The 19186-nt window shown below is 40.1% G+C and overlaps 1 protein-coding gene and 1 long non-coding RNA gene across 3 annotated transcripts in view; one reads left to right on the top strand and one right to left on the bottom strand.

Annotated features, from left to right (window-relative positions):
* The window catches only part of tsc22d3 (TSC22 domain family, member 3), a 46743-nt gene extending 38230 nt beyond the window's left edge, over positions 1 to 8513 (top strand). Inside the window, exons 1-3 of one of the 2 annotated variants that reach the window (XM_061786608.1) lie at positions 4824 to 5146; positions 5581 to 5632; positions 6329 to 8513. In XM_061786608.1, coding sequence (XP_061642592.1) covers positions 4950 to 5146; positions 5581 to 5632; positions 6329 to 6586 — 507 coding nt within the window. In that variant the 5' untranslated portion in view covers positions 4824 to 4949 and the 3' untranslated portion in view covers positions 6587 to 8513. Of the gene's footprint in view, positions 1 to 4823; positions 5147 to 5580; positions 5633 to 6328 lie in introns of those variants that run through there. The other variant, XM_061786607.1, reaches the window with a different exon arrangement.
* LOC133484300 (uncharacterized) overlaps positions 1 to 19186 on the bottom strand; it is a 130198-nt gene that overhangs the window by 41645 nt on the left and 69367 nt on the right. The gene's annotated exons all lie outside the window — the stretch shown is intronic.

The raw sequence follows: 19186 nt of genomic DNA, 5'->3' as shown, positions 1-19186 counted from the left end.
GGATTCAAGTCCAGACTTTAACTAGGCCACTCCGAAACCTTCATTTTGTTTTTTTAAGCTACAGAAAAGTTGATTTGCTTGTGTGTTTTGGAGCACTGTCCTGCTGCAGAACCCAAGTACACTTCAGCTTGAGGTCACAAACTGATGGCTGAACATTCTCCTTACTTTTTCACACAGAGCCAAGTAGCTATGAATAGGTTTTTTCATAAATAAACAAAATCACCACTTAAAACTGCATTATACAGTATGTTTACTCCGGTTATCTTTGTCTGATATTTAAATTTGTTTGTCTTAAAGTGGGGAAACTATGCAAAAATATAAGAATTTGAGAAGTGTCAAATACTTTTGAAGTTTAAGTTTGATTATCTTTTGAAATGTATGAGAGTGACATTTCAAGTGTGTCCTATGAAGGGTTAAAATAGATTTTTGTGCAAACATTGGACATCAGAACAGCAATATTAGCACTGAGGCTAGGTGTTCAGGCTAGTCTATCAATATTACAGACAACTAAAGTGGGTCTTCTAAGGCAGTGATCTTCAACCACGGTTGTGTGGCACACGAGTGTGCCATGAGAGATTATCAATATTGCAGAAAATAATACAATTTCACTTAATGTTTCAGAAAATTATTATTTATTCATTATAAATATGTCTTTGTTCAACTATCAGTGCCACGATGTATGGTGATAGGCATACAAATTAAATAGTCTTCCATTAGATGGCAGAAGGCACAGTAACCGGTGTAACCACCTGTTGCCATTCATACAACAGAATACACTACGTCACGGCTTCCTCCTCCTATTGCTTTGTGTTCAAAAATTTAAGGCCCAGATTTCAAACCGAGTAACTACATTTGTGAGACAAGATCATTATTTCAGATTTCATACTTTTATGGCGTGGAAGTTTTTTTTTCTAATGTAAAATGGGTGCCTTGGCTCATTAAAGGTTGGGAAACACTAATCTAAACTTAAAATGGCAACAATACAGACAATATGCATCTTATCATTACACCAGTGTTGCGCGAAATACTTCAAGACATACATTTTTATGCAAACCTGGGACATATTACGGCTTTTACTCAACATTGTAGTGCTCGATATGGAAATGAATCGTGGCATCGCTGTCAAGCAAAAATCACATTTGTGTATAATTATTCCAACATTTGTCCTTCTTTGAGTGGAGTATTTGCATGATCGATCAGCCAGCAAATCACTGCAGCCAATGGGCAAGAATAGATCAAGTAGAAAAATTAATAAAACAAATCAAACCTTCTTGTTAAAAAGGACCACTAGTTGTTATTTAAAAGAAGAAATTAGAGGGGAACTGCTTTGATGTTCCCATTTATGTTATCAAAATCCACAGACAAAACCTCTTATTTGCTCGTAATTGTGGAGCTGGGCACGTCATACGAGTGCCAGTCTGAGCGTGGTACGCACAATTCCAGTATGACGGCATGTCCAGAGACGCCGCCTGTACTCAATTGTCTCATTGTGCAATTGTGGGCGCAAACAGGAGTCAAAGGGGTACTACTTCACTTGGAGGCCAACATGGGACAGCGTCACACGTGTCTCTCTCAGGCTAATTTACCTCAACGTTCGTCGGTATGTGCCCTCCATCTGGCTGAACCGCCCCATAGATTTGGCTGTCACTTTCAACACTTTGCCGGTCATGACAGACCTTTCAGCTACTCACCTCCTTACTCACCAAGTGGGTTCAAGAGGCTAGATCGGCGGTAAGTAGTGTGCCAGAGCATTGATGGAAGTGTTGTGTGGGCAGTTCTTGAATGACAATTGATGACAAAGATACGAGTCTGTATCACAATGTAACAAATGTTCACGTTAAACATACTGTATACCAGACGTGTCACATGACTTGGACTTGAGTCAGACTCAAGTCATGAATTTGATGACTTTAAACGCGACAAAATGTTAAAAGACTTGCAACTCGACTTGGACAGCAATGACTCGTGAATTCACTTGGACTTGAACCCATTGACTTGAAAAGCTATTTTGACCAAAGCACAGAGGAACCAACACTTTGTAGCTTTCTCTTGCTATAACTCTATGTGCAAATTACCGTCTTAGTACAGGATAATATGATAAGCAACTGCACAGTGCTGAAAGTCTTATTCACTGTTTATTAGATCAAAGTGTCCCACACCATCAACGCTAATATGATCTTAGTTCTTATTATTTTAATACAGTTAAGACCCTGTTATGCACGCTATGGTAGAAGCACACATACAGAAACGACAACGACATTTAACGTAACAATAAGGACGACAATTATTGATACCAAAAAAATCCACATTGCATTGTGGGAATCTCGGGTCTGATGTCATTTTTGCTTGTTTTCATTAGCTTTAGCGGCTAGCTAGTTAATGTAACTTCAGAAATAAAGTGAGAAAAAAGTAAGTCATAGCATTTTCATAGAATAACTGAAAACGTACTATCAATCGGTTTTGAAGGGGCAATAAATGAAGCCCCCCCCCACCCCGACAATTGGTTTTGAAGGGGCAAAGATTTTGACCAGACCCCGAGTTTTCTCATAAAGGTCAATGCACTTGTTTATCAAATTTGTTTTGATAAATAAATATGGATTTTAAAGTATAATAAATATATAAATGCAGTATATAATACATACATATTTAATTCATTACATTTTGAGAGCTTCAAGGCTCTCTGTGCTCAAACACACAATATGCATTGCTATCGGTACTAGTACTGGTGGAAATAGAAAGATGTTTTTTTGCTTAACGAATCAGCTCAGAGAGCATTCTACCATGAATATTGATGACTTTTTTTTTTTTTTTTTTTGCGCTGTGCATTGGTGCTGCACATGATTTTTTTGCTGGCTAAAAAGCGAATCTTGAACTAGGAAACTGGCGTTACGGTTCCGCCTGAGTCATCTTCAGCTATTGGTGAAAATGAATCACAGTGTTATACAACTTAGTTGGCTGTAGCACAGGGAACATTTGATGGAAAGTGCGGCACAGCATTATGAGTTTTTGAAGAGATTTGCACGCACCAGACATACACCGGCTGTGGAGTGTTCCACAGAAGAACGAGAAAAGTTAAGAAAAATATTTATTCAATTGAAACATCTCTTACTTTGTATGTGTTTGTCCTTAGACAGCATCTGGCACATTGGGAATAACTTAACAGTGCTCAGATATTCCCTGGAGTCTGTAGCTTTTTGTACGTGCGTAACTCAACTAGAATTTGAGGAAATTGATGTGACAACATCCCCTCTTCCAAATAGGACAACTGCAGCAGGGCCAGATAAGCCCTTCATCCCAAGAACAGAGCTTGATATTAAAGCTGACAGCTGTACAGTCACAGTTGTCGGCCATTATGGGCCCTATGACCCAGCGAGTGGGCTCTCTCTTTAACCTCACATGCGGGCCCATAAAAAGTCAGCCCTCACACTCCAATTGTTTGTTCTGAAGTGCTTTTTCTGCTACTAATGTGGCATGGCAAATCCATGCATTGAGGAATGTGTTTCATTTTGCAGAACTCAGACAAATAGTCTGAATGAATTGTTATTTTTCCTCACAGTGCTGCTGGACAATTGTGGACTACATGCCTACTCTATAACACAACACAGTATCTTAAGTCAAACTGCACTGTAAAAAAAAAAAAAAAAAAAAAAAAAAAAAAAAAATGAAGCCCTCGGACAATATTTTATGTGGTGTTTTGAGAACAGGTATCATAAATAAAAAAAAAACTCCTAAACGAAACACAATATATTTATCACAAGCAATAAATCAGATGACATCTAAAGAAACACATTCATGGGTGTTTGTAAGCGTAAAAACAAGCTGCGTTGCACAATAATTGTGAGTGCACACTGTGCACAGGTGTGTGTTTTTTTCTCTTGCCCTGTGTACTCTATGGGCAATGTACACCACTAATTATTTTTTTTTTTAACACTGCTCATGAGGTTAGGTACAATTGCATTACACAAATTATAGGATGTCACAAGGTCAAACATATACCTCGAGTGAGACTTAACATGTTACTGGTAAACAAAAAGTACCACGTGGCTGGTCTGCACAAATAAGTCATTTTCATCCTTTAAGGGAAACCTATGGAAAAGCACTGCCCGGAAAAGCTTTTTAATTATGGATTCAGAAAAAGCCGTATGGAAAATTCCCATGCCCTTGAAACGCACCATATCACTCACTGCACGTTCTGTACGGGCTGTTGTAATATACTATTTGACCACTAGAGGCCCATAAAGTGCAAACACACGGAGGGAAATTTACCGCAAGGCAGGACGGAAAAGCACATTCACGTTCCACTATGTGGTGCAGTACTGTACATTCTGTTGCCAACAAGTAGAGCGATAAACTGGAGGTGTGACTGGGAGTTGTTTATCTCGTTCATGTGTCCACTCGCGTTTGCAACAAATAGGTTATTTTCCGGCAACAACAATTGACATTAAAGTCCTGTGTTGGCTGATCCAAATTAAAATGTCATGACAACCAATACTGAGTTGCAAAAGGCGCGCATACAAATTAACAACATCAAACGGCATTGTTTGACAAAGATAATAATAATTCTAATTTTGCATATGCACTTAAAGTGTGGTACGGGTACCACCATTGCATGTAGTGACACACGAATTGATCCCAAACTAAGAAAAGAAACCTATTTTACAGTTTAAAGCACAAGACATTTGCATTTATTTTTTAAAAACGTTTGTTGAGACCCATCCGCCCCCCCCCCCCCCCCCCCCCCGAAAAAAAAATAAAAAAATGGAGCCATCAAGTAATGTAACTAAAATATGCACGCGTCAATTGACGTCACGAGGAGGGACTTTATATAGTGGTGGGTGGCAGAAAATAGCACAACGGACAGTCGCTCAGCTGAGAAGCGAAGCTTTAGCAATCTCGACACCGCACTTGCCCTGGCACGTAGTGCGTCGACGGAACCGAACCGGACATACATGATTTTTAGTAAGCCCAACCGACTCGCAAACGTGGCGACAAGTGTTTTCCAAACGAGTCTGCCACTGACCATGAGCACGGAGATGTTCGCTAAAACGTCAATGGAGGTGGCCGTTTACCAGCTGCACAACTTCTCCATATCCTTCTTCTCCTCGCTCCTCGGGGGAGACGTCGTGTCGGTCAAGCTTGACAACAGGTAAACATCACCGCATCGCTCAAAATTCACTCAAAAATAGTCATACGTTAAAAGCGGTGACGTAACGACCTTCCGAGGCAGGCTTCTTACCGCAAAAAAAAAAAAAAAAAGAACAACAGCAGTAAAATGGCTCCCGCGTATCGTCTGAAACCCCCAACAATACTTTTATAGATTTGCTCTTCAAGCACGCTGCACAATGTACGCTTGACCGGTGTGTTGTAACCGTCATGAAAGAAAAGAGACACGCCGAAAGGCTTTCTGCGGTCAGCGGTTATTTTCACGGCCCTTTTTGTTGTGTGCTGTAACTCTCAGTACATTTAGGAAGCGTACTGAACAAAACAAAAACGTTTGTTGTGTTCGTGTGAGGCTACAAATATGTGGCTTTGGATGCGTATTAACGGTTTCTCTTTTTGTTTGGTGTCTCCCCCTTGCAGTGCCTCTGGTGCTAGCGTGGTGGCCATTGACAACAAGATCGAGCAGGCGATGGTAAGCTTGCAGCAAACACACACTAGCAAGTCCTTCATGTGATGTAACACCGCAGTTCGGTTACCCTGACCTTGTACCGGTATTCCAACTGACTTATTTGTTTTCATTTTGTATTTTGTTGAATTATCAGTAACTTGAACTCACCCAAACTCCACATACATGAATAGTGCATGCATGAGTTGTGAGTTGAGGATATTGTCAACTAAAGTGACATTTGTATCAATAATTTCTATGCACTTAGTCAGGGGTGCCAAACTAATTTTTTGTCACGGGTCACGCTGTAGTTACGGTTTTCCCTCAGAGGGCCGTTATGACTGCGAAACCATAAAAAATATTTAATCGCCTCATCATATTGACACACGAAATGTATGAACTTGTTTTGGAATCAGAAATCAAGGGTAATGGGTTTTTCAACTATTATTAATGTTTGGTAACACAAAAATGCGTACAATATCTCAACGTTATCCTTTTTTATATATGACAATTTGAAATTTTGGTGCAGATTTGAACAAGAATCATGGAATTTGACACACATGATTTTGCCTTTGGGGGCCACATAAAATCATGTGGTGGGCCGGATCTGCCCCACCCCCCCGTGCCTTGAGTTTGACACCTGTGTCTGAAGTGTACATGATGGAGCTGCAAAAGTTTATAAACAATGTGAACTGATTGTCCTCACTCCCCTGGACATTGCAGGACCTGGTCAAGAACCACCTCATGTACGCCGTACGGGAGGAAGTGGAGATTCTCAAGGAGCAGATCAAGGAGCTTGCAGAAAAGAACAACCAGCTGGAGAGGGAAAACTACCTGCTGAAGAACCTGGCCAGTCCGGAGCAGCTGGAGAAGTTCCAGTCTCGAATCCCCACAGATGGTCTGCTCCCATTGGACAATCAGAGTGTCCAGGTGATGTCAGAGCAGCAGACCTGCAGCCGCAATACTGGCTCTGCTGTGTAAGTGGCTCTGCCTTGGGGCGGGCAGAGCCACTGTCCTTATTCAGCAATGGACCTCCATGTTTTTTTGCGCTACACAATTGCTGCCTCTAAAAAACCATCATGGCAATGAGGGCGTGGCATTGTGGCTGCAAATGGCCGATGGGACAAACACTTGACTCTGATAAGCACAAAACTCCAGACCGGCGCTGTGCCAGGACTGTCCTCTGATCCCGTCCAACTCTGCGCTGTAGTCTTCTTGCAGACAATGAGCGCCAAGAATCAAGAGCAGGCTGGCCCACTGGACACCACTGAGCGCTTGCTTTCTGATGGAGGGTTGCCAGCGACTGTCCTTTTGCTCCCGATTGGGCTGGTCCTGCCGGTGCTAACTTGGAACGTGTGAGCGCAAGTTACGCTACTTCCTGTCGGCCCAGGTAAGATATTTACCTGGGTTTCGACAAGCAGTGATCCCCCAGTTCATAGAAGAGTTCGATATCCATATGAACGTTTCAAGGATTCCCAGCTCCACATTACAAGGACTTATCCTCCGTGTATTAGGCTTCGTTCACACTGCAGGCTATGATGCCCAAATCAGATTTTTTTTGTTTTTTTTGGTTAAGTCCAATCTTTTAAGGTAGTCTTTCAAATTGCAAAAACAAATGCGACGTGTAATGTGAATGTAATGCGTCCATGAAGTTACACGCATGCGCACAAAACAAATATGGTCTCCGTCTTGACACATCTTTGGCCATTTCAAGCATTTTGTGCAACTGGAGCGATATTTATGGAAAGGTATGGCAATTTATTTGCGCACGACGTGATTGCATAATTAAAAGTATTTAAAAACAAAAAAAACATTTAAAAAGAAAGTACAGAAAAATATAAGACAGCTTAAAAGCATTCAAAAACAAAGAGCAAAAGACATTTAAAAACAGTGCAGAAAAATAAGATCTTAAAACAAGCACTATATTACTAAAAATGTACAGTGCAAGAAAGATCATTTCATAATGGAAAACGATCAATTCTGAAGTATCAGCACTTCACCACTCACTGTTTTCTGCTCATTCGTTCACCATTGCTTTTCCCAAGTCTATTTTGTCAAACAATTGTAACGTTTTTCGCCTTTTGGTGAAGACAGGTTGGATGACCGCAACGGATACATGTCCAATTTATATCCCCATACGAAAGAGGCCTGGGTCGGATTTGGAAAATAATCGGAATTGTACTGATACATGTCGCACATGCGCAAACAAATTGCAATTGACCTGCAGCGTGAACATATCCTTATTCATTGACATGCATTAATAAAAATAATCAACAGGATGAGCAGAGGTCATGTTTAGAGTAGTATAATCGAGCTGGCGGACTGATTCGTATACTGTGCTGATTCATAATCTGTTATGTATTGCCTGCAGTTGAGGCTTGCTGCTCTTGTGGGGAATTCATCCTGCCATATTCCATTTTTTGTTAGTCGTTTGTTTGAGTTTTGACAAAATCGGTTGTTTTGTGAAATAAATGCTCTTCTGAGATTCTTTTCCCAACACTGAAGGCATACAGAGCATCTTCGTGGTGTGAAACAGCACGCATTGGACGGTATTTCAGATATTTTGAATCTGCATCTGCTGTTTTTTTACCCTGATGCCAATTTTCAAAAACTGTGGCATTGCAACAGTGCCTGTATGTAGTACAATAGTGGAGCATGTCTACTTTGAGCTCTGCTAATGCTGTTGTTTTTGAGCTACCAAAGACATTTTTTTTTTTTTACAATAGCAGAAAGAAGGACCATGTGTTAAAACTTCACAGGGATAAGTCTTGCATTTGAGTTAGTAATAAAATTTGTTTTGTAAAGGTAATGGTATTGTTGCCCAACAGTATCCAGAAAACATTTGTTCGCTACCCTCTTTGGATACAACTGCACATTTGCAATAAACCTTATGTTTACATAATTCAAACACTGTCTTTTTGTCTTAATTTGACTCATGTTGGTGTCATTTATTTTAGAAATTCATGGATGGTCATCAGGTGTAAATAATATAAGTTCAGCTATGTATTGTTCAAAATTGTGTTCTACTGAAAGTTTTCTATAGAAAGAATCTGTGCTCCCTGGCCAAAACATTAGGGAGACAAAGTAATGACATGACAAGTTAATTCACAAATGCTTCTCAAAGTGTTGCGGTTGTTTAGTCTTTATGGAGCGCTACACTGGTAAACTGAGTCGTTTCTTATATTTTAATACTATACTTTGGTGTGCCTTGATAAGATAACTAAAAATTAGAAACTATGGTTTGATAGCAGTGGTGAAGAGATGCACTCTTTGACTAGACAAGAATAAATAAAATGTAATTGCATTGTAAGTACTAGCACTGACAGTCAAATAAACCATTATATTTTTACTTTATACATGGTATGAGAGCTCATTAGCCTAATGAAGTATTTAGTGACTTTACATCCAAGTGAGACTATTAAAATCTCAATCAGTTAATCTGCACAACTGCTCAGTGACACTCCCAATCAGAATCATCTTTATTTGACAAATATGTCCAAAAAAAACACCAGGAATTTTTCTCCGGTAATTGGAGCCGTTCTAGTACGACAACAGACAGTCAATTGACAGGGAACACTTGAGACATAAAAGACATTGAGAAAAACAGTCACTGAGCAATAAAGGGTTGTTAGTTATCTGGTAATGCCGGTACAATGTCTGTCAAGGCAAAACAAATCTTGCACTCCTGGTAGTAGGAACTCCATTGTGACATAGTATTTGGAGAATGATGCTGATTTGTAAACAGCTTTTTGAGCTACCAGTCTTAAGTCAATAAAACGCATGTGACGTAAAATGCAGGCTGCTGATGCATTAGGCAATGAGGCTCCTATTTGAGACAAATATGCTTTCATCAAAACTAAGTTGTTTTCCTCTTCAGACTTTGCACAAGAGATCCATGTCAAAATCTCACGGAGTTAAGTCTTGGTGAAAATTATTTCCATGACCAGTCGTTATTTCCAGTGTGAGAAACTGGATGACCACTCATGATAGGGAAGTAATGATGATTCCAGTTGATTGGAATCTTAGTAGTCTGTCCGAGTAGCATTTTCCCTCAGACATATTGGGAGCCAGTCGGTGCACCCCATGTGTAACTTGATATGTTGTGGCTTTCCTACACAAAACTGTCATCCAGTAGGCCTTCACAAATGGCCTTTCTATGGATCAAAGTGCACGCCAGTGAATGCAATGCCCTTACTTTTGCTTTTACGAATGAAACGCTTGTTTTGTAACAAAACAAATTAGTAAATTCCAGATCATTTATAAGCAATAGGCTTATTTGGGCGGCACGGGATCAACTGGTTAGCACATCTGCCTCACAGTTCTGTGGACCGGGGTTCAAATCCTTTCTGTGTGGAGTTTGCATGTTCTCCCTGTGCCTGCGTGGGTTTTCTCCGGGTACTCCAGTTTCCTCCCACATCCCCAAAACATGCATGGTAGGTTGACTGAAGACTCTAAATTGCCCTGTGTGAATGTGAGTGCGAATGGTAGTTTGTTTATATGTGCCCTGCGATTGGCAGGCGTCCAGTTCAGGATGTACCCCGCCTCTCGCCCGAAGATAGCTGGGATAGGCTCCAGCATGGATGGATGGATGGATGATCCATTCTGTATGTTAAACCCTTACCAACAGGGTTTGACATGAGCTTTTTTGCTCAGCAGCCACTGTGGCTAGTGGTTTCCCAGAGTTACTAGCCACAATTTTGAAGTCCTCTCCTTGAGCCGTCACCTTATCGTGGTGGAGGGGTTTGTGTGTCCCAATGTTCCGAGGAGTTAAGTTGTCTGGGGCTTCACGCTCCCGCTGGGGACTCCATCGTTCTGGAATACTTCGAAGACCTCCTCAATTCCACCGACACGCCTTCCCATGAGGAAGTAGAGTCTGGGGTAACTGGGTCGGGCTCTCCTATCTCTGCGGTTGAGGTCACCGAGGTGGTTAAAAAGCTCCTCGGTGGCAAGGCCCCGGGGGTGAATGAGATTCGCCCGAAAGTTCCTCAAGGGTCTGGATGTTATGGCGCTGTCCTTGTTGACACGCCTCTGCAACATCGCATGGACATCGGGGACAGTGCCTCTGGATTGGCAGACTGGGGTGGTGGTCTCCCTTTTTAAGAAGGGGGACCGGAGGGTGTGTTCCAACTACAGGGGGATCACACTCCTCAGCCTCTCTGGTAAGGTCTATTCAGGGGTGCTCGAGAGGAGGGTCCGTCGGGAAGATTCAGGATGAGCAGTGTGGTTTTCGTCCTGGCCGTGGAACAGTGGACCAGCTCTTCACCCTCGGCAGGGTCCTCGAGGGTGTATGGGAGTTCGCCCAACCAGTCTACATGTGTCTTGTGGACTTGGAGAAGGCGTTCAACTGTGTCCCTCGTGGAGTCCTGTGGGGGGTGCTTCGGGAGTATGGGGTACCGAACCACCTGATACGGGTTGTTCGGTCCCTGTACCACCGGTGTCAAGAGTTTGGTACGCATTGCCGGCAGTCAGTCGGACTCGTTTCCAGTGAGTGTTGGACTGCCCTTTGTCACTGATTCTGTTCATAACCTTTATGGACAGAATTTAAAGGCGCAGCCGAAGCGTAGAGGGGGTCCGGTTTTGTGGCCGCAGTATTGCAGCTCTGCTTTTTGCAGATGATGTGGTTCTGTTGGCTTCATCAGGCCGTGATCGCCAACTCTCACTGGCGCGGTTCGCATTAAAATAGTAAAGTCTTGCGGGCCATATCAAATTAAATTTAAAACGGGCCACTAGTTAAATAGGCCTGGTGTCATGGAAGCTGACACTGGAATCCCCAGCATGCCAAGCGGCTTTGTGTAAATATTTTACTTATTGATTGACTTTACTGTAGGCGTTAGATGTTAATTATTCCTTAGTAGTAATTGTAGTAGTAGTAGACATTGTCTGTTCAATCACTCCGTTTATTTTATTATTATTCATTAACTGTTGGTTTATGTATTTAAGCAATTAATTAATGACCTGCCTCGTTGTTGTCGTCTAGTGGGTGATGCATGTCATTACCCTTTGAAGTAAAAAATGTCATCATCAAAGTCACAGTGGTTCTAGGTCACCTGCACGGCACATAGTTCACAAAAAAACGCAACATGCCAACATGGCTAGTGTGAGAGGCAATGTTACTTGCCACTGCTGAAATCCACCGGCATTTGGCTTGTTGGCTTTCCAAGCAACTTTGGAGTGGGATTGCATACATGCCAAGGCAGAACCATTTGAAAAAAAGGTTGATAACAAGGCTTTTTTTTTACTTACATATTTCTCTTTAAGTTGCTTAGAACAGCCCATCTCAGTATTGCCACTGTCGATCCATGCACAAGGTTTTACTTCATCCTCCACAAAACAGGTTGTATGTAGCCTGCTAACTAAAAACAGTCATCTACACACAACTATAGCAATCCCCAATTGTTTTTCACTTTCGTGGGTGGTCTTTGATCAAATTTGCTAAAAGTTGCTAAACTTAACAATTGAGTACAATAGAGTTGGTAGAATTGATTAAACGCAAATTGAGAGCAATAAATGTGAATTTCTTGACATGTTGACTTTGTCTGCAAAAAAATCTTGAAAAAAAGTTTTAATGTGTCTTAGAGTTGACCAGGCTGGTCCACCAAACACTAAAGTCGGTGACTGGGGTTGCTATGGGAATGGCAATATTACTGTCCCGATTATTAGCCAGTATAACATCAAAATGAATAGAGAAGAGCTTGAACATATTGGGCTACTTTTAAAAGCAAAAAAATACCACATATATTTAACGTAAAAAATGCCTGCATTTCTTTTGGGATGGAGGAATTTTTCAGCCAAGCCACACAGTGTATTCGCACATAGCCTTGCTTGCATTTTAGAATTGATTTCATACACTGCATGCAAAATACTTCCCAATTACTTCTTTAATTAACAGACTTCAGCTTCAAACTTTCCAGGTTACACAACCTAAATGCATGATAACAACATAATTGTGTTATCCAACATTTTGTCTTTCCAGGTTAAGTTATATAAATTGGGTCAAAGTGGGTGACTGCTGTAAGAAACAAACATTCGATTGAAGTTTGCCCACAATCAAGCCGCAAAGGAAAGAGTTTGTTTTGGACTTCAAGTGTTATGCAATACCCCCCAAAAAAGGCCACCGATCATTATACTCGCATCTGGTTCAGATGGAAATTCAAGCCTTGTGCTGGGATACATTTGCTTTGCCTCAGTGTGGTTAAGTTTGCATGCAGAGGGAGAATTTAGTCTTTTGGGTGGACCAAACTGAAATGTTACTGTTAAAAAAAAAATGTTATAGCACAACGAAACAAACATCAGACGCTTGGCAGCATTTTGTAAAAATTGGTCTAGATCTCATTTCTTGTAATAAAAACAAGCACTCGGCCCAGGTTCTAAGTAAAGCATTGCAAATTATTGCTGACAGCTGGTTACATAATATGAAAATGTGGCACAATTGCTCTCTCCTGCTTACAAGATGAAGGGTCATACTGCTTTTAACTTGTCAAATGTCTTTATTAAGTGCTCCCTGAAAAACTTGTGTCTGTTGACAGGCCTGTTGTGTGATTTGAGGGTTAATGTTGGCCCCTTCTTCTTGAAGAAGAAGATGGACAAAGGAAAGACACAATTACAAGGCATCATTCCTCTAATTTTTTTGGGTGGCTATTTATGCATTTTAACTAACAGATACATGTTATCATCTATATTTTCTTATCATAAAACCTTTTTTTGCTATTGCTTTTACAAGTGCAAAGTTTGGAGATTGACTTGAATGCTGTTGCAACACAAAGAAAAAACACTCGGACATTTCATTATGTTGATTAAATAATTCAACTTTTACAAGTATACCACTGTTTTAGGGGTATTCATTTGATGACATTTAAATTATACTGAGAGGTGTTTATTTTTTATAACTTAAGGGCACCCAAGAATTAGAGACATCACATCAACATTTTGTTAAATGAATACCTCTCTGTCAGAATTACGGAACAGTCATTCCTTGCATTACATTTTTAACAACTATAGCTGTTCATGATGGTATTAGACATAATCTACGTTTTCAACATTTGAGAGGAGGTGTGTTCTGCTTGACTTCAGATCATGAGACGCGCACACTTTTCCTGCAGAAAATTTATGGCTTACAGCTTTGCATGAGCATCTGTGACTCACACATTTCTCCACTGGGAGTTGTTTGAGAAACCCCACACAATCATCACAATCATAATGTAATGAGGAGTACAGTAGATACAGTAAATGCATGTGGTACAGTGGGTACGGAAAGTATTCAGACCCCCTTACATTTTTCACTCTTTGTTATATTGCAGCCATTTGCTAAAATCATTTAAGTTCATTTCGCCGGATCGGTGCCTTGCCACAATTCTGTCTCTGAGCTCTTCAGGCAGTTCCTTTGACCTCATGCTCTCATTTGCTCTGACATGCACTGTGGCTTTCCTAATTCAGTCCAATCAGTATAATCAAACACACCTGGACTCCAACGAAGGTGTAGAACCGGAGTGTCAAACTCAAATTCACGGTGAACCAAAAATAAAAATTGGGACAACGTCACGGGCCAAACTCAATATTTAATGAAAAATCACTGCGATGTGCCTGTTTCTCTTTTCTGCAGAAATGTAGTGTTAAACTTTATCATTGACAACAAACTTACATTTTGCTTAAACACTGAATCTGGAATAAACAAACATACAAACATATAATATTCTAAACACGAGAAATCAAATTTGCGATAAAAGACATCAATGGTATTTGTTTGTTGTTTTGTATTTCAATAGATAAGCTGAATTCTTCTGTCTCTCTATCTTCTATTTATCTATCTCCAACTACCTTTCTCTTGGATGTAAATCTTTTTTCAAAGGCCAACAACAAAACAACCCCCCAAAAATAAGAATGTCCTTCAATAAAAATCCAAACCTCAAACTATTAACAGTCCCTGCCTAGGAGTTGATAAAGGGCATTAAAAAAAAAAAAAACATTAATTAAATTATGTTATATTCTTTGTTACAACCACATTGCTCCGCACATGACAAACAGGTCTGTTTCTTACTTTAGTGAACAGACAATCTGCCTCCCACCTGTCTTGGAAGTTAACAGTTTTCCATCTTTCATTTGGTCATTTTTGGGAAGGGGAAGTGTACATTTGCTCAAGGAGACTGGTAGCATAGTCGCTAACGACTGCAACAGAAAGGGAAGGGGCGCATCGTCTAGACTGATGGGCCAACACACTAGCAAAGCATTCTGGGATTTGTAATATTAGTGGCGCAGGTGCTATATACTGGCGGGCCAGCTCTAATACACATTTAATATGGTCTTCTCGGGCCAAATATAATTACATCGTTGGCCCCCAGGCCTGAGTTTGACATATATGGTGTAGAACCATCTCAAGTTCAACTTGATGAACCAAAGTGACTTAAGTCTGGATTTTACCATTTGTTTGAAGTAGGCCTATTAGCAGCAACAAAAATATTGCCTTCGAGAGACAATAAAAGTCTGAAATAACCAACTTGGACCTTAACGAAGTCTGACACGACATCAAAATGTTACAATTAAGCGTAAACAAGAAACAGACCACCTCGGTAGGAATATCTAACAAGCAGTATTTGTGAGTGCAGTGATAATTTGATTGTCAGCCGTCATACCTACATACTAAAACTAATTGGCAGCCCCTCACATAAAAGAATAACTTAGAATTATAATTCCAATCTTTATTGTCATTGCAGAGTTATATAACTACAACAAAACAATTTTCTTTCAGAAGGTTGTGTTAAATGGTAAGATCTCGGATAACCAATGAATAATATCGTTTTATTGCCGTCCCCAGTTTTTCGCCTGAAGTCAGGATATGCTCCAGCTCACCCACCAGAATAATGGGACCAACGGTAAATAAAGTGGATGGATGGATAGCTTTATTGTATTTTAATGCATCTCCATTGGCACTGGGATTGCTGCGTGACTTGAGGTTGGGGAACATTTATTTCCCTTGAGTTTAGAAGGATGACTTCAGTCTTTTCTATCTTTACCACATTTAAAGGGGACAATACAGCGATACAGCAGTACAGTGGTACCTTGACTTGAGAGTGCCTCAACCTTTTCCAGTTATGAACCATCACTTACATTTTTTTTGCTTTGTGTTGCGAGCCAAACTTTGCTTCAAATATGATGCCGCTCCAGTAAAGTGGAAAATAAAAAGCGCCACAGTCATAATGCACTTTCAGCCATATATCGAAAACAAGAATAAAAAATGAAAACACTCACAACGAGCATGGAGCAGACACTAACACTGAACTAACCGTGTGCAAAATGACCAACCCAAGCTGGAGTCACAGCTAGGGTTGGGCATCGTTTGAATTTGAGCGATTCCGGTCCCGATTCCGGTTCCTCATTTCGATTCTGGTTCCAAATGATCCCGATTCTTTTAGGGGGCTGGGTCAAAAATACATTTAACATACAGTACCAGTAAATTGGGTAATGCAATTGGTCACAAAACAAATTAAACATGTAAGTAAAGATGTTACTTGTCATATCCTGTTTTGTTTGCTTGTTTCCTGTGTGGAATTTTCTGTTGTGTTGCAGTCCCTGGGTGCAGTTCGGTGGGCGGAGTCTCGGAAATTGTATTTCACTTGTTGCCATTACCTTGCCACCTTTGTTACATTCTCGCGCATTCCCAAGTTTATTCCATCCTGCCAGTAGCTCTTTTCGTCTGCTGTGTTTCTAGTAAGTACTAGTGTGTTTTTCTGTTCTTGTTTCTCTTCCTTGTGTAGGTTAGAGTTTGTTCTCCTAGCTTCCTTTAGTGTTTTCCTCCTGTGGCTCTCCGTCCACCGTCCTTATTTAAGTACCAGTCCGCTAGATGGTTTTCACGTTCTTCTGTCCTTCTGTCACGTCACTTTCTGTTTATAGTCATCTTTTCACGTCAGTGTGCTCCCTTTGTTGAATAAAGTCTGTAAACATGCATCTTCTGTTGTTTTGCTTTGGGGTCCAACTATATGGTGTTTGACGCAGCCGTAACACTACTTATTTTTATTGCAATTATCACAATTACTTTACTGACATTGAATTGAAAGACTGAAACAAACCGTTTTTCAGCCAAAATGTTCTCATAATCCTTCAAATGTTTTTTTTTAAATACACGTTTAAATCTTGTTTAAGCTATTAAAAAATAATAAATGCAGTGTGCAGTTCAGTGGTTTGGAAGAGAAGTTTGGCCTTGTTTGTATTCAAAGTGAACAAAGTCCCTAAAGGAATGTGGACGTCAAAAGGGCAGACTCCAGTAGTTTCGGATTTACGGTGATACTCCTGTCCGTGGCATGGCTGCACAGCGAGAACCTGCACCATAAATTAAAGCCTCATAGATCCCTACCTAACATGTGACACATTGTGGGTCAAAGGGCAGGTGGTTGCATAAACTGTACATACAGAAAAAAAACAAAAGAAAAACAAATATGCCCACGGCCAGAATCACATCACCTGTCTTTTCCTGTTAAACAAAGGACATTATGGATTTACACCAATCATATCATTTGACAGTATTACAAATGTTGGTTTTATATGAACAATATAAGTGAACAAAAAATGTGATGTGTTAATAGATTCTTTATGGGAACACACTCTGCTTCTTTGAACACAGATCTTTCTGATTGCAAATTATTTAAAATACACAAAAGAGTGCCACCGTTGAGCCTTGCTTGAAAATTTAAACGTTTCAGCCAGTCTTCCACATGAAGATAACAGTTTATACCGAGTTTATAGAACAGTTTATAAAAAACTTTCCTGTGCAGTCCTTTTTACTTTCTGGGGCTTAATAGTAGGCAATTTGTGAGGGATTATGCAACCATTGTGGTACATTTGTGGTACTGTGGCCTTTTTAGCGATAAAAATGTTAAATCTCTGTTTCACTTTTAGACCATTCCGTTCGTGAGTCTGTGCAGGAAGTCAAAGATGGAAACAGCAGGAAATGAACTCCGAACAACCTATTGGAGGGTAGATTTGTTTGTGGAGGATTTTCTCTCCTCAGACCAAAAAAAGATAAGGAACATGTTAACACAGATAGTACCGGTAATCCAAGCATAGACAGCCCTTTAGAGTTAGAAATGGAAGCATCAGTGGATATTATGGTACACTTTCATGGAAAGGCTTAAGTTCTGTCCTCGTTTGAATTATTATATCTGCTGGACACTGATACAGCGCATTCAGTCTCTGCATGTCAGCAGTGGAAAGGTCGGCGTTAATCTCCATTAAACAGCAATGCAGGGGAAAGCAAAAGTGTTATAGTGTTATATGAATTTGTTTAAAAAGAGAATTTGCTTAGAAGCTGCTGGCATCCATGATTTATTTTTTTTTTAATCTGGCAAAATATGTTACTAAAATCAGAATCAGAATCATCTTTATTTGCCAAGTATATCATAAACACAGGGAAAATGTATCCGGTAGTTGGAGGCGCTGTTTTACGACAACATTTTGACAAAAACTCCTGAGACATAAAAACCGAAAAACACACTACTGAGAGTCACTGAGCAATGAAAGGTTATCAGTAATATGATAATGCTGATACAATGACAATTGTGCAAATAATGCAGTCCTCTAGCAATTTAGAACACTTTGAAATGACTAATAAAGCAATAATCTGGTACAGCAACAATTGTGCAAATGGTTCAGTCTTCAAGAAATTTAAGCAGTTTATGTGTGACTAGTAATGTGATAATCTGGAACAGTGACAATTGTGCAAATGGTGCAGATAGTTCTTAAGCACGAGTGACCAGTATTGGTCAACGACAGATATGCGAATTTTGCAGAGTGACGAGACTACTACAGTGAGTGCACGAATAATGTCGAAACACAGACTCCCCATTCCCTCTAGGTGCTGAAAAGATCCGATCAAAAAATATGGCAAATGACTATAATTGTATACAGAAAAGGAAGCTACTTTCTATTCTGTCCAGGGAATTCTTCTCTGGGATTACAGCCTTGTCAGCTGTATGTCTAAAAAGCAATTTGATCCAGGTTAAAACAAGTCTATCTTTATCACATTTATTAAACTATAGGGCAGTGTCTGCCACAATGTGAAGACGGCGTCAGGTAGACGGAACAATTATAAAAACCTGTTATACAGTTACTGAATAACAGGTGTGACTGGACTCCCATCAACACGCATTACATTGAAGTTAATGGTTAATAGTTTCTTCCCAGTTATTAAGTCCAGCAATTGGGTCATTGGGTTTGGTTACATGTGCATGTCTGAGTGAGACTGAGAGGAAATACTCCAGAATAGATCTAAGACAGCTGTCCAACAATAACAGAACCTCTTCTAGGATTTTGTTTTCCCCCTGTTTTTGTGGGGCAACTGTCAGCTTGACATCTCTAAAGCGAAGGATACGTAAGACTTTTTACGCAATGATAAAATTCAACTCATCAACTCATATCAATTAGACATGCCAAGCTTCCAGACAGTCTTTGAAACTCAGGTTGTTTTGTCATCAGTTTTTAATACTATTAAAACCATTAAAAAGCTTTTATTTTATCAACACTATCTTGAATTCTCTTTCAGCAAATTCACATTCCTATAAATCTTTATAAAACAAAATGTCTTTCACGGTTATT

Source organism: Phyllopteryx taeniolatus, chromosome 10 (assembly GCF_024500385.1).
Source record: "Phyllopteryx taeniolatus isolate TA_2022b chromosome 10, UOR_Ptae_1.2, whole genome shotgun sequence".
Taxonomy (NCBI): Eukaryota; Metazoa; Chordata; class Actinopteri; order Syngnathiformes; family Syngnathidae; genus Phyllopteryx; species Phyllopteryx taeniolatus.
The sequence above is the reverse complement of the archived record's forward strand: the minus strand, read 5'-3'. Positions and strand labels throughout refer to the sequence as shown.